The sequence below is a fragment of the Bos indicus x Bos taurus genome, chromosome 7 (assembly GCF_003369695.1).
Source record: "Bos indicus x Bos taurus breed Angus x Brahman F1 hybrid chromosome 7, Bos_hybrid_MaternalHap_v2.0, whole genome shotgun sequence".
NCBI lineage: Eukaryota > Metazoa > Chordata > Mammalia > Artiodactyla > Bovidae > Bos > Bos indicus x Bos taurus.
In genome coordinates, this window is record NC_040082.1 from 66,889,403 (window position 1) to 66,909,438 (window position 20,036).

General features: G+C 57.1%; 2 protein-coding genes across 16 annotated transcripts; one reads left to right on the top strand and one right to left on the bottom strand.

Annotated features, from left to right (window-relative positions):
- Positions 1–1,719: 1,719 nt before the first annotated feature.
- On the bottom strand, positions 1,720–7,173 carry REEP6 (receptor accessory protein 6). The gene is made up of 5 exons (XM_027546571.1): positions 6,779–7,173; positions 3,552–3,645; positions 3,323–3,461; positions 2,984–3,152; positions 1,720–2,459 (listed from the first exon to the last, which is right to left on the bottom strand). Exons 1-5 carry the CDS (start codon positions 6,891–6,893, stop codon positions 2,419–2,421), a joined length of 558 nt encoding a protein of 185 aa, XP_027402372.1. The 5' UTR covers positions 6,894–7,173; the 3' UTR covers positions 1,720–2,418.
- Positions 7,174–8,429: 1,256 nt separating this feature from the next.
- On the top strand, positions 8,430–14,715 carry PCSK4 (proprotein convertase subtilisin/kexin type 4). 15 transcript variants are annotated; one of them, XR_003511831.1, is made up of 16 exons: positions 8,430–8,673; positions 8,890–8,994; positions 10,360–10,452; positions 10,527–10,655; positions 10,740–10,816; positions 10,913–11,001; positions 11,189–11,361; positions 11,455–11,667; positions 11,991–12,091; positions 12,170–12,273; positions 12,347–12,464; positions 12,755–12,964; positions 13,135–13,259; positions 13,334–13,437; positions 13,595–13,717; positions 13,863–13,991. XR_003511831.1 is itself a non-coding variant. In XM_027546582.1 (16 exons), exons 1-15 carry the CDS (start codon positions 8,440–8,442, stop codon positions 13,643–13,645), a joined length of 1,926 nt encoding a protein of 641 aa, XP_027402383.1. In that variant the 5' UTR covers positions 8,430–8,439; the 3' UTR covers positions 13,646–13,668; positions 13,863–13,954. The 15 variants fall into 15 exon arrangements, 13 of the variants coding, with proteins under 13 accessions (XP_027402383.1, XP_027402384.1, XP_027402373.1 ...); XR_003511832.1 differs by having other exon boundaries at positions 13,359–13,437; XM_027546582.1 differs by having other exon boundaries at positions 13,595–13,668; positions 13,863–13,954.
- The last annotated feature ends 5,321 nt before the right edge of the window (positions 14,716–20,036 follow it).

Consider the following 20,036-nt stretch of genomic DNA (forward strand, 5'->3'; position numbering starts at 1 on the left):
TTGCACCTATATCCACACGACAGGCAGGCACATCACCTTCCTTACCTGTCCTGTCTCTGCCTGTTTTTATGATCAGGGTGGTGCTGGCCTCACAGAGGAAACCAAAGGCAGGTTGTAGGAGGTCCTGTCCCTGCTTACCCAGCTCCTGCCCCCCAATTTCCTAGGAGGCCAGGCGGACATCCACGGCCAGCCTCCCGGCCTCTCTGGTGAAGGTCGCCTGGTGGCAGCTGGTCCCATCACTTCATGGCAAATAGAAGAGGAAAAAGTGGAATCACTGACAAATTTTATTTTCTTGGGCTCCAAAATCACTGCGGATGGTGGCTGCAGCCATGATATTAAAAGATGCTTGCTCCTTAGAAGGAAACCCACGATAAAACTAGACAGTATATTAAAAAGTAGACATCACTTTGCCAGCAAAGGTCTATACAGTCAAAGCTATGGTTTTCCCAGTAGTCATGTACGGATGTGAGAGTTGGACCATAAAGAAGGTTGAGCGCCAAAAACTGGATGCTTTCACAATTGTGGTGCTGCAGACTATTGAGTCCCTTGGACTGCAAGAAGATCCAACCAGTCATTTCTAAAGGAAATCAACCCGAATATTCATTGGAAAAACTGATGCTGAAGCTACAATACTTTGGCCGCCTGATGCAAACAGCTGACTCACTGGAAAAGACCCTGATGCTGGGGAAGATTGAAGGCAGGAGGAGAAGGGGGCATCAGAGGAAGAGATGATTAGACAGCATCACTGACTCAATGGACGAGTTTAAGCAAACTCCAGGAGATGGTGAAGGACAGGGAAGCCTTATATGCTGCAGTCCATGGGGTCACAAAGAGTTGGACACAACTTAGTCACTGAACAGGGCTTCCCTGGTGGCTCAGATGGTAAAGAATCCAACTGCAGTGTGGGGAGACCTGGGTTCAGTCCCTGGATTGGGAAGATCCCCTGGAGAAGGGAATGGCTACCCACTTCAGTATACTGTCCTAGAGAATTCCATGGACAGAGGAGCCTGGCAGGCTACAGTCCATGGGGGTCACAAAGAGTTGGACATGACTAAGCCATTTTCACTTCACTAGCCACTGAACAACTGCACGCCTGGCCCTACTGCAGAGGTGCCTGCAAGGGGCGCTGGCTGGAGTGAATGGCCACTACTTCCCCAGTGACCAGCAGGGTGGTGGATCCTACCCAGCTCTCTTAGCTCCTGGGCAAGAAAAATCTCAGGTGTGCTTTCAACAGGGGACAGAGCGCCAGGTGCCAGCAGATGTGCTGGGTTTAGCCACCCCTGCCTTCTCAGCCTCTTTCTCCTCCTACTTTGATCTCTTTCTATAGGCTCCTCCTGGGTTCCCTCCCAAATAAAGAGCTTGAACTCAGATTCTTGTGAGGTGGGACTTTGCTTTTAGCTGGCTCCTCTGGAAGAGTTTTCAAAGAAGGGGGCTTCCTTGGCTTCCACTGCAGGGAGCATGGGTTCAATTCCTGGTTAGGGAACAAAGATCCCCCATGCTGCCTGATGTGGCCAAAAAAGAAGGGGATTGTGGTGAAGAGGCCTGAGAGCTCCTGAAGAAGGGGAGAGAGAAAGCTTAAGGACATGGGCTCAGAGTCCATCTTGGCCACTTGGTGAGACCTCCATTCTGAGCCTTGGTCTTCTCATCTGTAAAGTGGGGCTGGCCCAGCACCCGCCCCCAGGAAGCCCCTCCCCAGAGCCAGAAGACAGACAGGGGAGATGAGGCTGGTCCAGAGAGCTTTACTGAGCCCTCCCTAGCAGGCCAGGTGCTTCATCCGCCAGCAGTGCTGCAGGCAGCGGAGCCTGTGTCTGTAGTCAGGCCAGCTATAGGTGACCTCGGTGGTGCACTCTGAGCTGTACTCTGGGGAGGACTCAGGCTGGCAGGAAGCAGGGAGCTCTGGCACCGAGGTGCTGCTGGTGGCCTTTGTCATGGGCCGTTTCTGGTGCCGTCTGCTGGACTTGGGGGCGGAGGCATCCAGCCCATTGGGCGTATTGTTGGGGGGCTGCGTGGGGGTGGTGGTGCCACTGGGAGACTGCCCGAGGGCGGGGCCCTGGCTGGAGGTGGTGCTGGGCCAATGTGTGGGGCCCGAGGGCCCCTGGGAAGGGCCTGAGGAAGTGGTAGAGGGCCGGGCGCGCTGCTGCCTGGGGGCCTGGGGCTGGCTGGAAGAGTTGGCTCGAGATCGGAGCCCACCCCGGGGCTTGCCAGGCAGCTGCGTGCTGGCAGCTGTGGTGGCAGCCACGGCCTGAGGCTGGGCTTGGCCCAGGCTGGTAGAACTCCTGAGGACGGACTTGGCAGGGAGCGAGGGGCTGGTGGTGGGCTCTGCTGGTGAGTCAGTGGAGGACTGCGCAGACGACTTGTGCTGTGGCACATCCTCCGTCTCATGGTCCGGCGTGTCTGCGTTCGGGCTGGCTGGGGGCTTTACTTGGCCTTCTGAAGCTGGTTCACGCTTACTTTCCCTGCTGTGGAGAGAGCACGCCAGGGGTAAGTGAGGTGGGTCTGCCTGTGCTGAGAGCCCAAGGGCCCGGAGGCCATGCTCAGTCAGTAATACCTGAGCTCAGGCCACTGACGACCAGCATGCGGCCCACCTGAGGGACCGGCAGCCAGCCCTGGCTGGGATAGAGGCAGGTGCAGGCACTCACACACATGCATGTGCACTCACACACGTCTAGGACGCCCCCCTTCCAGGGGTGGGTGCTTACATACAGTCGACTCCGAGGGCAGTGAGGGGCCCACTGCTGTGGCTGCCGGGGTGATGAGAGCCCGGCTGCGGGCCAAGGCCTGCAGGACTGGTTCCCGAGAGCATGGGAGAGAGAGGCGGACAGTGAGATGGGGAGGAGGAGTGCTCGTCAGAGGCAGCAGGGATGCCAGATGGAGGCCAGTCAGAGTCAGGAGGACAGGAGGCAGGAGTGAAGTTGAGTCGGGCGGGGGAAGCCAGGAGACAGAGATCAGACATATGGACACCACTCGCCCTGCATGCACGCACCGTCCTTCGTCATTCCGGCTGCCACGTCCAGGGCCCGCCCGCTGATGTCGCTCACGATGCTGTCCACGGCCTCGTGATGCTTTAGAAACAGAGGACGTATGATGCGATGGTACAGCATATGAGCTCCGTTCCAGGGGCCGGGAGCCATGCAGAACAACAGGAAGGCGCACTATAGGCAGAGGTCAGGAGTCACACTGGGCCTCCTCCATCAGACACCCTTAGGGATGGGCCTGGCCTCCCCCATCAGACACTCTTAGTGATGGACCTGGCTTCCCCCATCAGACACCCCTTTGGGTACCCGCTCCCAAGATAGAGTGGTGTTTCCCGGGTGGTACCAACCTTGCCCGCGTAGTAGAAAGGGAACCAGGACAGGAGTAGATCGCTGAAGAATTCGGCTAGCCCGAACAGGCCGTACACCACCCAGTATGTGAGCCACACAGTGTCGTCCTCTTTGCTTGGGCTCTCGATAGCTTTGATCCTGGGAGAGGCATGGCAGGGTCAGAGGCTGCCCAGAGAGTGCCTCGGCGCGCCACACCCCGCCCCCAGCCCTGCCCCAGCAGGCACTCACGAAGCATATGCGGGGTATGCAAAGCCGATGAGACTGCACAGCAGAGGAGCCCCGTACCCGAACAGAAGATACAGGCTTAGCAGAGTGGCGGCTCCTGCAGACAGAATGCAGTAGGCGTGGGCTTCGCCTGCTGAGCCTTGACCCCAGCGTCCCCTGGGCCTGGCCCATGCACCCTGCACCATCTCTCCTCCTAGAAGCCTCACAGCCCCTGTAGCACCTGGGTACCCCCATCATGGCTCTGAACCCTGACTCTTGTGTCTGTAATACCCTAATATGTCCATCTCCCCCACAGGACTGCCAGCTCGCCAAGGGCAGGTGGGCACCTCAGGATTGGTCTGTACCAAGTACCTGCCCAGTGTTTATTGAATGAATATGGGATCTCTGCAATTGTAACTATCTCACTCCAGGCCCTATAGGAGTGGCTGAGCCGAAGGGGCTAGAATTTGAATAGAAGTCATGGGAGAAGACAGATTCTTTATCCTCTGAGTCACCAAGGAATTCTATGGATAGAGGAGCCTGGTGGGTTACAGTCCAGGGGGTTGCAGAGTTAGACAGGACTAAGCGACTAACACTTTCTACTCTCAGTGGGAGAAGAGGCTTCCCAGGTGGCGCAGGTGATAAAGAACCCACCTGACAATGCATATGTAAGAGACATGGGTTTGATCCTTGGGTCAATAGGAACCCACTCCAGTATTCTTGCTTGGGAAATCCCATGGACAGAGCAGCATGGTGGGCTACAGTCCATGGGGTCACAAAGACTGAGACACGACTAAGCAATTAAACAAAAATAACAATGGGAGAAGAACCTGAAAATGAGGCCATTCTGTTGTTAATACTTGATTCCTGGAGAGCGGAGAAAGGCAACAGAGTTTGTAACTTTGATCTTAGTCAAGGGTCTCTTCCCCTTGCTACTGCTGACTCCTGGGGGATCTTGGGCACTGTGGGGCAGGGAGAAGCATCCTTGCCCCCGCTGCTTGATGGTAGGAGCACCCCGAGTCGTGACCACCCGATGTCCCCAGATACTGTCCAGTGTCCCTGGGGGGCAACAGGACCCCCCCCCCCCCCACCATGAGAGCCTTTGTCTTCGTGGCAGGATGCAAAGCATCATTCAGAGTCCCTCAGATGGAGAACTCTCACCCACTATGAGACCCCTAGTGAGTGTCTCTTGCTTGGAGCCTCAGTTTCCCCATCTGTCAATGGGGCAGTAGTGGCCCAGTCTCTGAGGGTTGGTGTGGGGGTAACTAAATAAGATAGAAGAGGGGACCCCTCCCTACACAGTGAGCCCCTATGGTGGTCCAAACACACTCCGAGCAATGAGGGTTCAGAGGACATTGTGGGGCGGGGGGTGGGAACCACAAGTGTTAGCCACTCTGAAATCAGAATGGTTGCTGTTGCATTTATTAAGCTCTTGTATGCAGGGCTCTATCCTCCCCCTGTTCTATCTCATTCAACAGCCAGGATGAAACAGAAGCTGGCGGGCAGAGGGTGGGGCGGTGGGGGTGAGGCTCACACTAGGTCACTTGGGGAGCCTCTGATTTCTGGGAGCACTTACAACCCCTCCCCCACCTCCAGGCTGTTATCTGCAGAGAGAAACAGAGGCCACCAGTGGACCAGAGGGCAGAGTTCCCTTCCCCCTCCACCCCCACCTGTTAGCCTTTATCCCTGGGGTCTGGCGTCAGGAGAGGAATGGAGGAATCCCTGGCTGGCCCGAGGCAGCCTGCTCACTGCTTCCTCTGGGTTTCCTCCTCTGGTAGCTGGGAGGGGAGGAGGGTTTAGACAATCTCAGGCAAGTGGGGCCTGAGGGTTTCTACATCTGGGAAAGGGGGTTGGGGAGTGGCACTCCTTCCCTGGAGATTGCTAGTTGGGGAGCAGTAGCTCTCCCAGGGCCCCCCTTCCCTCAATCCGGATTTCTGCAGCCTCAGCAACAGGAAGATGACCTGGGGCATGGGCGGGGGTGATCCCCGAGATCAGCAGCAGATGGAGTGGGGGGGTGCTCCAGACAGGGCAGATTGCAGGGGCAGCCTCCCATGCAGCCCCTACTGCTCTGGGCCGTTTTTCTGCCCTGTGACCCCCAGACTCCTCAGCAGGCCTCTCCCAACGGGCCCCTCCCCAGTGCTCTATGACCTAAATTCCCCACCCACTGGTGACAGGGATGTGGAAAGCCAGGCAGGGGATAAAGGGCTTGCTCCCAGGGGAGGTCCCTGGCTGACCGGACACGGGTTGGGCACCAGCAACCTGGAGGGACAGGTTTGGATTCTTCCTTGGGCTGCCTGGCATTACAATCCCCCAGCTGATGCGGAAACAGGAGGAAAGCAGACTCTCGGGATCTGTACACAGGTGCTTAAAACACATTGGCACGTCCTCACCCAGAGCCGCACCCCAGTGTCCGAACTAACTGTCCCGAGACTCATTCTAGGCGGGCTTCTTGGAAGAGGTGGCAGAAGGGGGTTGGGTCAGAAGCACCAAAAAATAGGGGCGGTACTTAAAGGGACTGGACAGTTTCAGAGAATGGCAGAGGCCACCCAAGGTCACTGAGGAGGAAAGGCAGGGGAGGGACTGTAATGGAAGTGACAATCAGGGGTGACTGGACTCCCTCTCCATGGGCCCCAGCCAACGTTTCTGCAAGCCCACCGCAGCAAACAATCCAGCTCAGGGTAGGGCAGAGTGAGAGGGCAGGCCAAGAGGTAGAGCTTGGGGTGGGGTGATTCTAGCAGGAAAACCTCGGGAGGGGAGGTGGGAGTGACGCTTCCCCTCCTGGTCTGGAGCATCCCCTGGGAAAACGGGAAGATCTCTACACTTGCTTCCAGGCTACAGTCCATCTGGGAAGAGGGTGGCGAGACTGGCAGGGCATTGCTACCTACCTGCCCTCTCCTCCCCCGGGACCAGAAGAACAACCGGAAGAACCGGACTTCTGCCTGGAGGGCACCCAGGGCCAGGAGGGAGGAGGGGGCAAAGGACGGCTGCAAGGCCAAGAGGGGGTTGGTCCTCGACTGAGGTCGCACGGCGGGGTCGAGAAGAGACTGCGGCCAGAACCAAGGTCCTGGTCCACGACCCCTCCCCAGGATCTCGGTCTCCTCGCTGGTCTGTGGGAGCGCCCCGCCGCCTGAGTTGGAACCCGCAGCAGGGGCGGCAGGAAGGGAGAGGTCCGAGGCCCCGATAGCCCAGGGCTTCACTGTGCCTGTCGGCAAAATGGGCGGCACTCCCAAGCGCTGCCCTCGACGGCTCACCCGTGGCCAAGTACCGCTTGTCGACACCTGTCTTGGCTTCGAGTGCCCCTAGCGCTTCGGTGGCCAAATTCCTCTGTTCCAGAAAGCGCTCGAAGCGCTGGCGCAGGCCGTCCATGGCACTTGGGCGCCCGGGACTGGCAGCTTGAACTCGACCGTCTCCCCGCGCACCGGCTAGACTGCTTGCGCGCCGCCTTCCTTCGGCGCGAACCGCACCGCTCAACTCCCGGACGGGTCTCCGCCCCCGGGCTGGTTTCCGCCTCCTGCCCTCCGCTCTGGCCAATGGGAGGGCAGGGCGGACAAAGGAGGTGGGGCCTGCCCCGTCTCCTCCGCCGCATTGCCCTCTGGAGGGCCGCGGCAGCCGCAGCCGCGACTTTGGAGGAAGGGGGCGGGGCACGGTGACTGAGGACACCGATTGGCTGAGCTGGAGGGGGACGTAGCTGATTGGAGGGGTGGGGTCATGGCCGGGGGATTATTGGCTGAGCGGTTGTGGGTGGAGCTGGGGCGGAGAGAAGAGTGCTGGGGAGGCGGAGCTGGTGGGCGGGGCTGGAGAAAGTTCAGCGCTGACTGGAGAAACAAAAAGATATTTATTAGGGAAAACAGAGGGGAAGTGGGGCCGAACATAAAGGAGGAGGGACAGAATCGGAAAAGCGGTGCTTCAGTTCAGTTCAGTCGCTCAGTCGTGTCCGACTCTGCGACCCCATGGACTGCAGCACGCCAGGCCTCCTTGTCCATCACCAACTCCCGGAGCTTACTCAAACTCATGTCCATCGAGTCGGTGATGCCATCCAACCATCTCATCCTCTGTCATGCCCTTCTCCTGCCTTCAATCTTTTCCAGCATCAGGGGCTTTTCCAATAAGCCAGTTCTTTGCATCAGGTGGCCAAAGTATTGGAGTTTCAGCTTCAACATCAGTCCTTTCAATGAATACTCAGGTCTGATTTCCTTTAGGATTGACTGGTTTGATCTCCTTGAAGTCTAAGGGAGTCTTCTCCAACACCACAGTTCAAAAGCATCAATTCTTTGGCGCTCAGCTTTCTTTATAGTCCAACTCTCACATCCACACATGACTACTGGAAAAACCATAGCTTTGACTAGATGGACCTTTGTCAGCAAAGTAATGTCTCTTTTTTAATATGCTGTCTAGGTTGGTCATAGCTTTTCTTCCAAGGAGGAAGCGTCTTTTAATTTCATGATTGCAGTCACCATCTGCACTGATTTTGGAGCCCAAGAACACGGGGCTAAATATAGGAGGCGGGGTTTATTCAAAAGCGCAATTCTGGTTGGATTAGGAAGGAGGCAAGGCTTATTCTAGGGGTAGGGGTGTATATGAAGTGGGCGGGGCCAACATGGGGCGGGGTCAATTATAGCAACAGTGAACTCGCTCCTCTAGGTCAGAAGAATTGCGGGTCTTTGTACAAATGGGGAGACTGAAGCTCCAGAGGGTTTGAGTCTACAGAAGACCGGTCTGAGCATGTGTTTCCCCCACACTTCTATTAGAGCTTTGCGCCCTTCCAGTGGGGGAGCCGCAAGGCTCCCTGGGAGTTGAAGCTTTTCAGGGGTTGCTATGGCGCCGGGGGCTGGGCGGGCGCTTGGGCCGTCTTGGCGGTTTGGCCAGGAGGAGGGGCTTTCTGAGGCCCCGCCCCGGCCCCGCCCCCGCCGCCATGCGGCCCGCCCGTACTGCGCTCTGTCTGCGCCTGACCTTGGCCCTGGGCCTGGCGCTCGTTGGCCCCATGGCTGTGGGGTGGGCCTCGGCCCGGGCCCCCATCTATGTCAGCAGCTGGGCAGTGCGGGTGTCCCAGGGTTACCAGGAGGTCGATCGCCTGGCGCGCAAATTCGGCTTTGTCAACTTTGGGCAGGTGGGCGGGACCCAGATTGACGGGAGGAGGCGGGAAGATGTAAGAAGGGGACCCAGATCTCTGCAGATGGGAGGGGGGCCCCTTGTTCCCCATATATCAAGGACCCCCAGCTCACCCCTGCCTTGTCTAACTTCAGATTCTGGGGCCCCCAGAGGCCACCTGGTTGGGGGAAGATGTAAGAAGGGGACTGGCCCCGGCCTGAGAAGAGCTCCATCAGGGGAACCAGGTCTCAGCCATGCTCCCCTTCATTCCCAGATTTTCCCTGACGGGCAGTATTTCCATCTGCGGCACCGGGGCGTGGTCCAGCAGTCCCTGACCCCGCACTGGGGCCACCGCCTGCGCCTAAAGAAAGACCCTAAGGTGAGCCTGGCCTTCCCTCAAAGTTTTCTGCCACCTCCTATTATCCTTGTAATTGTAATGAGTGGCTGTGTGACCTTGGGCAAGTCACCAGCTCTCTCTGAGTCTTGGTATCAATTTGGCTCCCTAGTCTACAGTGGGGAGCCAGATGGGGAAGATCTGTGGAGAGCAACAGATAACGTGTGAGTGCAGCACTCATCCCAGGGCCTGGTGCCCTGTCAGCATTTCTTGTCACCCCCCTTCTCTCCTGCATCTCACCCAGAAAGATCAAGGTCCCCAGGTATAAAGAGGCCGGCCTAGGGGACTGATTCACAAGAGTCAGCCTGAAACCCGCCAGGAGCACTGGTACCAAGAGAAGAGGCTGGTTGGAGATGTGGTCTTGATAGAGGCCAGGTCTGGCTGATGGGTTGGGTGTGGGGGGCAGAGAAAAATTCAGGGGCAGCTTCCATGTCTGGAGCTAAGCAAATGGGCAGAAGATGGACCTGATTGCTGAGATAGAGGTGGGAGGGGGAACATGAGCCAGTTTGGGCAGAGGTTGGGAGTAGAACAAGGAAAAGGGGGAAAGGGTAAAGGTCTGAAGAAGAGTGGCCCGAGGCAGGCAGAAGGGCATGTGCAAAGGCCCTGGGTGCAGCAGCCACTGTGGTTGCAGCAGAGGAAGGCTGGTGGGGGCCAGACAGGCAGGGGGCCTCTTGGGCTTCAGAGAGGGTGGGGCAGGAGGGCTCATAGACAGTGATGCTGCAGAATGCCTAGAATGAGTTGCAGAGAGGTGGCGGGGATGGGGCAGCTAGATGACCAGGCAGGAGGTGGGTATGGCCATACAGGTGTGTCCTGCACCTGGAAGAGTGTGGTCGAGAGAAGTGGACGCTGCAAGGGGAGATGGACGTGTCTTGGGGAGAGGGATTCTAGAATGTGGACAGAGGCAGAGTGAGCCACAGTGGCCCTGGGCAGCAGCTACCACATGTGTGGGGGTCCCTTGGGGATGGGTGCTCTGAGGATTTCAGCGTCCTCCCAAGGCAGAGCCTCAGGCACATGGGAACCTCCTAGAGCAGCCCCAGCAAATACAGGGTCCCTGGCTCCATCCTGTATCACATGGGTCCCTGGACAAGTAGGTGACAGCCCAGATACACAGCCTCCTAACCCTCAGCCCCCACACACGTCTGTCCCCCGACCCCGGCAGACCCAGTAAGAGGCCCGCCCAGACCCTGGAATCAGATTTTGGCCTCTTGGCCAAGAATCTGCAGAAGCGCTAAGAGGCAGGGCCCTCTAAAGCATCCTGGTGTGAGGACAGGAAGGTGGGAGTTGGGCAGGCTGCTCGCAGGTCCAGCCCCTCTCACAGTGTGGTCTCCTCTGCCCCCCACCCACCACCAGGTGCAGTGGTTCCAACAGCAGACAGTGCAGAGGCGGGTGAAGCGCTCCCTGGTGGTGCCCACAGACCCCTGGTTCTCCAAGCAGTGGTACATGGTGAGCTGGCTGGGCCGGGCAGCGGGGCCTGGCCATCTCAGAGCCCTCCTGACCCTGGCCCCCGCCTTGCACAGAACAATGAGATGCAGTCAGACCTGAACATCCTGCAGGTCTGGAGCCAGGGGCTGTCGGGCCAGGGTGTCGTGGTCTCTGTCCTGGATGACGGCATCGAGAAAGACCACCCAGACCTCTGGGCCAACTACGTGAGCCTGCAGGGATGGGGTGGGGGCTGCCTCAGGTCTTCCAGCTGGTGGCAGCCCCCTCATGTCTCCACCTACCTCCCCCAGGATCCCCTGGCCAGCTATGACTTCAATGACTACGACCCAGACCCCCAGCCTCGATACACACCCAGTGATGAGAACCGGTAAGCCTGGCATCCCCAGGGGTGTGGGGGCAGCCCCTGGTTCCCTACGAGGAGCCAGGAGGATGTGATGGGCTCCTGTCTCTGCCCTGGTGCCAGGCACGGGACCCGCTGTGCCGGGGAAGTGGCGGCAATGGCAAACAACAGGTTCTGTGGTGCGGGCGTCGCCTACAACACCCGCATTGGAGGTACTCAGACTAGGGGTGGGGAGCCTCCCAGCCTCACGCCCTTGCTGCTGAACGGTGGTGCCAGGGTGCCAGGCCCAGGGTGGAGGAGAACTGAGCACCCCCCATCGTCGACGCCTTCACCCCCAGGCGGGGAGAGCACGGGGCACAGGCAGGGTGTCCAGCGAGGCTGCAGCTGCTGCCCATGCAGGTGTGCGCATGCTGGATGGCACCATCACCGACGTGATTGAGGCCCAGTCGCTGAGCCTGCAGCCACAGCACATCCACATCTACAGCGCCAGCTGGGGCCCCGAGGATGACGGCCGCACGGTGGACGGCCCAGGCATCCTCACCCGAGAAGCCTTCAGGCGTGGAGTGACCAAGGTGAGTGGGTACAAGTCATGGCGGGTCTGGGGCCTACATGTGAGGCTCCCGCCCCACCCCAACTCCCACTTCTGTGCTGGTCCCTTCCTGCAGGGCCGAGGCGGGCTGGGCACCCTTTTCATCTGGGCATCAGGCAATGGCGGCCTGCACTATGACAACTGTAACTGCGACGGCTACACCAACAGCATCCACACGCTCTCAGTGGGCAGCACCACCCAGCAGGGCCATGTGCCCTGGTACAGTGAGGCCTGCGCCTCCACACTCACCACCACCTACAGCAGCGGTGTAGCCACGGACCCCCAGATCGTGAGTGCTCCCCCGCCCCCTGCACCCTCCCACGGCCAGACTCCCAAGGCCTCCTGCCTCTGCCTGCCCCACCCAGCCGCCTGTCTCTCACCTTCCCTCCTGTCCCCCAACTGGCCTCCTCCCAGGGCTGCCCCGTTGGCACTTGACACAGAGTGGGGTCCCAGACCATGGGTTGGCACCCCTTCACGCACCCTCCTGTCTACTCAGTGCCCCAGCCCTGCTGTTGTGCTCTGTGGTGCCTCTTTCTTGAAGCCCTTGGGGCTTTTGAAGCAGGGTGGGGTTTCTACGGGCACTGGTCCCAAACCCTTGTCTGTGACCCCCAGGTCACCACAGACCTGCACCACCAGTGCACGGACAAGCACACGGGGACCTCGGCCTCTGCCCCGCTGGCTGCGGGCATGATCGCTCTGGCTCTGGAGGCCAAGTAGGTGACGGTGGGGTCCCACCAGCCACCTGCGCCCCACAGCGTGGCCCTGGCTCACCCACCCTCGCCCACTCGCAGCCCGCTCTTGACATGGAGGGACATGCAGCATTTGGTGGTCCGGGCGTCCAGGCCCGCGCAGCTGCAGGCGGAGGACTGGAGGACAAACGGCGCTGGGCGCCGAGGTGCGGCAGGGCCGGGCGGGGGGCGGGGCCGCCGCAAGCACAGGGCCGTGAACGCCGGCCCCTCCCCCTGCAGTGAGCCACCACTATGGCTACGGGCTGCTGGACGCTGCGCTGCTGGTGGGCCTGGCTCGCTCCTGGCTGCCCACGCAGCCCCAGAAGAAATGTGTCATTCATATCGTGCACACCCGCACGTGAGCGCGCCCCTCTGCCCGCAGGACGCCTGCATCCAACTCAGCCCTTATGCCCACCTCCCCACAGCTCTTCTCCCTCCTGCCATCTTGCCTATCCCTCCCTCCCCCTACCTGCCACCTCCCCCAGCCCTCCTCCACCTGCTTCTGTACCTGCCTTCTCCCTCCACCTCCCATTGCTACCTGGGGAGTGGACACAGGGAGGCTTGCCCTGAGGTCTCAGTTTACCCATCTGAACAAGGAAAAGGTAGGCTTCAGGATCTGAGCCCAAACTCTGCCTGGCCCCCCACCAGCAGGCCAGCAGGAGAGGCCCTGGCCCCCATCCCCATCCTGCCGGTCATGCACGTGAGGAAGAATGTGTCGGCCTGCGCCGGCCACGCCAACTCCATCCGTTCGCTGGAGCACGTGCAGGTGCAGCTGTCCCTGTCCTACAGCCGCCGTGGGGACCTGGAGATCTCCCTCACCAGCCCCATGGGCACCCGCTCCACCCTCGTGGCCATCAGGTGCAGGGGCAGAGGCCAGCCCTAGGTGCAAACTCTCCCTCCTTCCTGGGTGCCCCTATGGGGAGGAGCCTGAGCACCCCCAGGTCAGGCAGGCTGGACCCCAGCCCTGTCCACATTGGCCATGCTGGTCAGGACTCTGGTTATGAACCCCTCTCACCTGTCTGTCTCAGACCCTTTGACGTCAGCAGCCAAGGCTACAACAACTGGATCTTCATGTCCACCCACTTCTGGGACGAAGACCCGCGGGGCTTGTGGATCCTGGGCCTGGAGAACAAGGGCTACTATTTCAACACAGGTGAGGTCCGGCCGGGTGCTGGCTGGGGCTCCACCCCTACCCACCTTGCAGACTGGAGCCCAGGGCCTCTTTAGCTGCCCCCCCTCCCCCACCTTACAGGGCTCCCACTGGTCTCCTGGGAGAGACTGAGCAGGCGGAACTGGCACTCAGTAGGTGCTCACTTACCAGCATACACCAGGTGTCTGGTTCCCAGCCCACAGAGGGTATTGGGCAACTCTGCACTGTCTGTGTCCAGGATGGGATGTGGGTGGCAGGGAGGGGGGCCCGGAATGGCATGACCAGGCTGCTGACAGCCTCTCCCGCTCCGCCCCGTACCCACCACGACCCCTGCCCAGGGACGCTGTACCGCTACACGCTGCTGCTCTACGGGACGGCTGAGGACATGACAGCGCGGCCCTCGGGCCCCCAGGTGACCAGCAACGCGTGTGTGCAGAGGGACACAGAGGGGCTGTGCCAGGGTGAGTGCCCGGCGTGGCATGGCCCATTTGCAGGGAGGTGGCAGCAGGGGCAGTGTGCGTGTGCGGCCTGGGGTGGAGGGGCGGGCAGGCCGGGGTGGCAGGTCTCAGCCTCACAGCCCCATGGACGTGTCTGTCCCTCATGCAGAGTGCCACAGCCCCGCCTACATCCTGGGCCACCTTTGCCTCGCCTACTGCCCGCCAAGGTACTTCAACCACACCCAGCAGGCGGTGACCGCTGGACCCGGGCACTCAGCTGTGCCTGCCATGCGGGTCTGCTCCAGCTGCCACTCATCCTGTTACACCTGCCGAGGCAGCTCCCCGCTGGACTGCACTGCCTGCCCTCCACAGTCCATGCTGGACGAGCAGCAGGGCTCCTGCTCGGGCCTCCACCCCGCTGAGGGCCATTCCCACTCCACGGCGACTGCCTGTCCCTACCCCCATGGCCCAGCCCAGGCCGTGGTACTGTCCCTGCTGGCCATGGCATTTGGGACACCCCCTCCTCTGCCATGTTCTCCTCACGGGCTGCCTGCTGCCATGGATGGGACCCCCTAGGACAGGGGGCCACTCCAGTTGCCACTCCAGAGCCCGCAGCAGGCTGGAACCCAGAGCCAGCTGACAAGGACAGCCAGCATGCACCTTGCTCAAGCCCTGGTGGGCACCCCCATCCTCCTGTCCAGACTGGCGCCCCATAGGAACCTGCCCCGGGAAGGTCCTGGCAGCCTCGGAGGCACAGGCCAGGGGTGGCCACGTGGGATCCTGCACCCCGGACTTGGCAAGTCAAGGTCAAAGAGAGAGAGAGAAGTCTCATTGCATAGTTTGGGTGGTGTGGGTTGGGGGGGCGGGAACCAGGCGGGGGGCCGATACCCCGATATCCCTTCCCTGTCCCAGAGTGGAGGGAGGGAGAGGTGGAGCAGACGACACGGTCCAGAGTCTCCTCTCGGGCACCTCATCCTCTGACTGTGCAGAATTTGCAAATAAAGGTTGAATAGAAGGTGGAAGTCTGTGGGGTCCTTAGAGCACCACTCTCTTCCCCACGGTGCGATTGCTGTTGGGGGTGGGGGTGTCCCATGCATACCATGTCTATCCCTGGAGAAAGGGTCGGGGTCAGTGGAGTCCAGAGCCCATGTCCTGGGGGGTGGGGGCTGGTGGGCTCCTGAATGACAGCTGTGGCAAAGCCTCTGAGTGCCCTGGAAGTGTCCTGGCCTGCTCTTACTGCTCTCCCATCCTTTTTTAATTTAATTTTGGCTGCACTGGGTCTTCATTGCTCCACACAGGCTTTCTCTAGTTGCAGTGCGTGGGCTTCTCGTTGTGGTGGCTTCTCTTGCTGTGGAGCACAGGCTTTAGGTGCTCGGGCTTCAGTAGTTGTGGCACATGGGGTTAGTTGCTCCATGGCATGTGTGATCTTCCCGGACCAGGGATTGAACCTGTGTCCCCTGCACTGCAAAGCAGACTCTTAACCACTGGACCACCAGGGAAGTCCCACCTTTGCCACCCTTATGCATGAGTTTCTCTTTAAGGCCGAGAACTAACAGAAGTGTTATCCACAAATGACAATTGCAGATCTACCCACATGGCCTGTCTACTGGCTTCCAATAATTGCACTTTTCTCTGTTTTTCTGAGGTCCTTGGGAGGCTGAGGGAATCATGAACTGGAGATACAATGCTCTCACTCCCCCAGGCTTCCACTTCCCCATCTGGAAAGTGGGTTCTCCACTTCTCTGGAACTGAAGGAGGATCCCAAAGTGCAGGGAGGGTGGGGCTGGGGTAGGGAGGGCATGGATGGAGCTATTGAGAGTCCTTCCTCTGTCCTCACACACATCTATGGGGTGGAGACACATTCCTCATTGCTTCTGATTTTCAGAGCTGGGAGGCAGTTTCTACAAGGAAGTGGAGGCTGTCCTGGTTGGTTGTGCCTTGACCACAGGCTTCACTTGAACTCCATGGAGTCAGTCCTGGTTTGTTGCAGGAGCCCCAGAGATACTCCTCCCCAGGGACCCTGGGCACCTGCTGAGCCACTAGGCTCAGGTTGGGCAGCCTCAAGCTGGAAAGTAATGGGAATGAGGTCAAGGGCTGAAGCTGGACCCACTGGAAGCAAGAGCAGCAGCCAGCTGCCCTCCGAGTGCAGTCCCAGCCACGCCCCTAGAGTCCCACCCAGTTCAGCCCCTGCTTCCAGAGTTAGCTCCAGGCTGTGAATCCAGAGCCATCTGGCCTCCCTCTCAGAGCCTCAGTGACCACACTTGTGCAACAGCATTAAACCTGGCACCTACCTCACCAAATACTCTCCAGGATCCAAAGAAGTAGTTTTCTGGCCTGACACATGGTAAGTGCCCAAATCATGCCAGTTTGGGGCAGCCACTTTGGGAAATAGTTCCACAGACAAACATGGAGTTACTGAAGAATTCAGCGATTCCACTCCTAGGCACATGCCCAAGAAAACTAAAGACACATTCACACAAACAACTATGCTAGGAAGTTCACAGCAGTATGATTCACAGCAGTCAAAATGCGGAAGCAGCCTGAATGTCCACTAACGTGGGTGAATGAATAAATGCAGGGTGGTCTCTCCACACCCGGGAGCGTCACACAGCCATGAAAAGGAGAGGAGCACTGACACTCCCAACAACTGCAGATGAACTTCAAGAACACAATGCTCAGTGAGAGAAGCAGGACATAAAAGAACACAGGGTGTGTGATCCCGCTGATGTGAACCGTCCACTGTCTATATATTCCCAAAACAATGACTTGTACACTTTAAACAGACTTTATGGTATTGTAGGCTTCCCTGGTGGCTCAGATGGTAAAGAATCTGGTCACAATGAGGGAGACCCGGGTTCAATCCCTGGGTCCAGAAGATCCCCTTGAATAGGAAATGGCAACCCACTCCAGTATCCTTGCCTGGAGAATTCCGTGGACAGAGGAGCCTGGTAGGCTACAGTCCATGGGACCGCAGAGTCTGATAGACTGAGTGACTAATACTACTACTCGTGGTATGTAAATTGCTTTTTTTTTTTTTTTGACTGTGCCAGGGCAGCTTGTGGGATGTAGGATCTTAGTTCCCCACCTTGGACTGAATCCAAACCCTCGGTAGTGAGAACAAGGAATCCTAACCACTGGTAGGTGGTGGTGGTGGTTTAGCCGTTAAGTCTTCTCCAACTCTTTGAGACCCCAAGGACAGTAGCCCACCAAACTCCTCTGTCCATGGGATTTCCCAGGCAAGAATACTGGAGTTCCTTGCTATTTCCTTCTCCAGGGGATCTTCCTGACCCAAGGATCGAACCTGAGTCTCTTGCACTTCTGGTGGTCTCCTGCATTGCTGGCAGATTCTTTACCACTGAGCCACCAGGGAAGCCCTAACTTACTTTCTATAAAGTTGCTTAAACAGAGAAAAACCTCCCTGGTCTGAGCAGGTCTTCCCACCCTACTTAAGAGGGGCAAAGCCAAAGATCAGTCCCCTCCTAAGGGGAGGGGGTTTTAGAGACTGGAGAGGCAACCATGAGGTGGATTTGGGAGAGCCCAGATGCGAATGCTACACCCCTGGTTACCTCAGTGGGACTGGCACAACTGGCATTTACTGAGTGCTCCCTGTGTGCCCGTCACCTGGTGTGTTCCCATGACAGCCACGTAGGTTGGAGGTCATGTCCCCATTTTTCAGAAAACTTGGCCTCAAATGCCTTGTTCAGTCCAGTTCAGTTGCTCAGTCCTGTCCAAGTCTTTGTGACCCCATGGACTACAGCACACCAGGCTTCCCTGTCCATCACCGACTTCTGGCACTTGCTCAAATTCATGTCCATCAAGTCAGTGATGCCATCCTATCATCTCATCCTCTGTCATCCCCTTCTCCTACTTTCAATCTTTTTTCAGCATCAGGGGCTTTTCCAGTGAGTCAGTTTGTTGCATCAGGTGGCCAAAGTATTGGAGTTTCAGCTTCAGCATCTGCCCTTCCAATGAATATTAAGGACTGATTTCCTTTAGGATTGACTGGTTTGACCTCCTTGAAGTCCAAGGGACTCTCAGGAGTCTTCTCCAACACCACAGTTCAAAAACATCAATTCTTTGGTGCTCAGCTTTCTTTATAGTCCAACTCTCACATCCACACATGACTACTGGAAAAACCATAGCTTTGACTAAATGGACCTTTGTCAGCAAAGTAATGTCTCTGCTTTTTAATATGCTGTCTACGTTGGTCATAGTTTTACTTCGAAGGAGCAAGTGTCTTTTAATTTCATGGCTGCAGTCACCATCTGCAGTGATTTTGGAGCCCCCAAAATAAAGTCTCTCACTGTTTACATTGTTTCCTCCATCTATTTGCCATGAATTGATGGGACCAGATGTCATGATCTTCATTTTCTGAATGTTGAGTTTTAAGCCAACTTTTTCACTCTTCTCTTTCACTTTCATCAAGAGGCTCTTTTGTTCTTCGCTTTCTGCCATAAAGGTGGTTTCATCTGTGTATCTGAGGTTACTGATATTTCTCCTGGCAATCTTGATCCCAGCTTGTGCTTCATCCAGCTTGGCATTTAGTATGATGTACTCTGCTGCATATAGGTTAAATAAGCAGTGTGACAATATACAGCCTTGACGTACTCCTTTCCCAATTTGGAACCAGCCTGTTGTTCCATGACTGATTCTAACTGTTACTTCTTGACCTGCATACAGATTTCTCATGAGGTAGGTAAGGTGGTCTGGTATTTCCATCTCTGTAAGAATGTTCCACAGTTTGTTGTAATCCACACAAAGGCTTTGGCGTAGTCAATAAAGCAGAAGTAGATGTTTTTCTGGAAGTCACTTGCTTTTTTGATGATCCAACGGATGTTGGCAATTTGATCTCTAGTTCCTCTGCCTTTTCTATATCCAGCTTGAACATCTGGAAGTTCACGGTTTATGTACTGTTAACCTGTACTGTTGAAGACTGGCTTGGAGGATGCTTTGTTAGGCAGTGAGAGAAGCCAGCATTGGACCAGATGCCCACCCTTTGTGCTTCTAGGCCCTGCGCGAGGAGGCTGATGTCGCTTCCTTCCTCATTATTTAACTTATATGCAGAGTACATCATGAGAAATGCTGGGCTGGAAGAAGCACAAGCTGGAATCAAGACTGCCAGGAGAAATATCAATAACCTCAAACATGCAGATGACACCACCCTTATGGCAGAAAGTGAAGAGGAACTCAAAAGCCTCTTGATGAAAGTGAAAGAGGAGAGTGAAAAAGTTGGCTTAAAGCTCAACATTCAGAAAACTAAGATCATGGCATCTGGTCCCGTCACTTCATGAGAAATACATGGGGAAACAGTGGAAACTGTCAGATTTTATTTTGGGGGGCTCCAAAATCACTGCAGATGGTGACTGCAGCCATGAAATTAAAAGATGCTTACTCTTTGGAAGGAAAGTTATGACCAACCTAGATAGCATATTCAAAAGCAGAGAAATTACTTTGCCAACAAAGGTCCATCTAGTCAAGGCTATGGTTTTTCCAGTGGTCATGTATGGATGTGAGTTGGACTGTGAAGAAAGCTGAGCACTGAAGAATTGATGCTTTTGAACTGTGGTGTTGGAGAAGACTCTTGAGAGTCACTTGGAGTGCAAGGAGATCCGACCAGTCCATTCTAAAGGAAATCAGTCCTGAATATTCATTGGAAGGGCAGATGCTGAAGCTGAAACTCCAATATTTTGGCCACCTCATTAGAAGAGTTGACTCATTGGAAAAGACTGATGCTGGGAGGGATTGGGGGCAGGAGGAGAAGGGGACGACAGAGGATGAGATGGCTGAATGGCATCACCGACTCGATGGACATGAGTTTGGGTGAACTCCGGGAGTTGGTGGACAGGGAGGCCTGGCGTGCTGCAATTCATGGGGTCGCAAAGAGTCGGACACGACTGAGCGACTGAACTGAACTGAACCCCACTTCAACTAGCTCAGTCTTGTCCAACTCTTTACGACCTAATGGACTATACAGTCCATGGAATTCTTAATACTGGAGTATTAAGATCCCTTCGCCAGGGGATCTTCCCAACCCAGGGATCAAACCCAGGTTTCCTGCGTTGCAGGTGGATTCTTTACCAGCTGAGCCAAAAGGGAAGCCCAAGAATACTGGAGTGGGTAGCCTATCCCTTCTCCAGGGGATCTTCCCGACCCAGGAATAGAACTGGGGTCTTCAGCATTACAGCTGGATTCTTTACCAACTGAGCTATCAGAGAAGCCCCACACATTCTGGTCCAGTGGTACCGAAACTCTCTCGGGCGTGGCCCCTTTAAAGGGGGGTTGGCTTCGCGGCGGGCGGGAACCCGAGAAGGCCGGAAGTGCGCATCACGTGCCTATAGGGCGG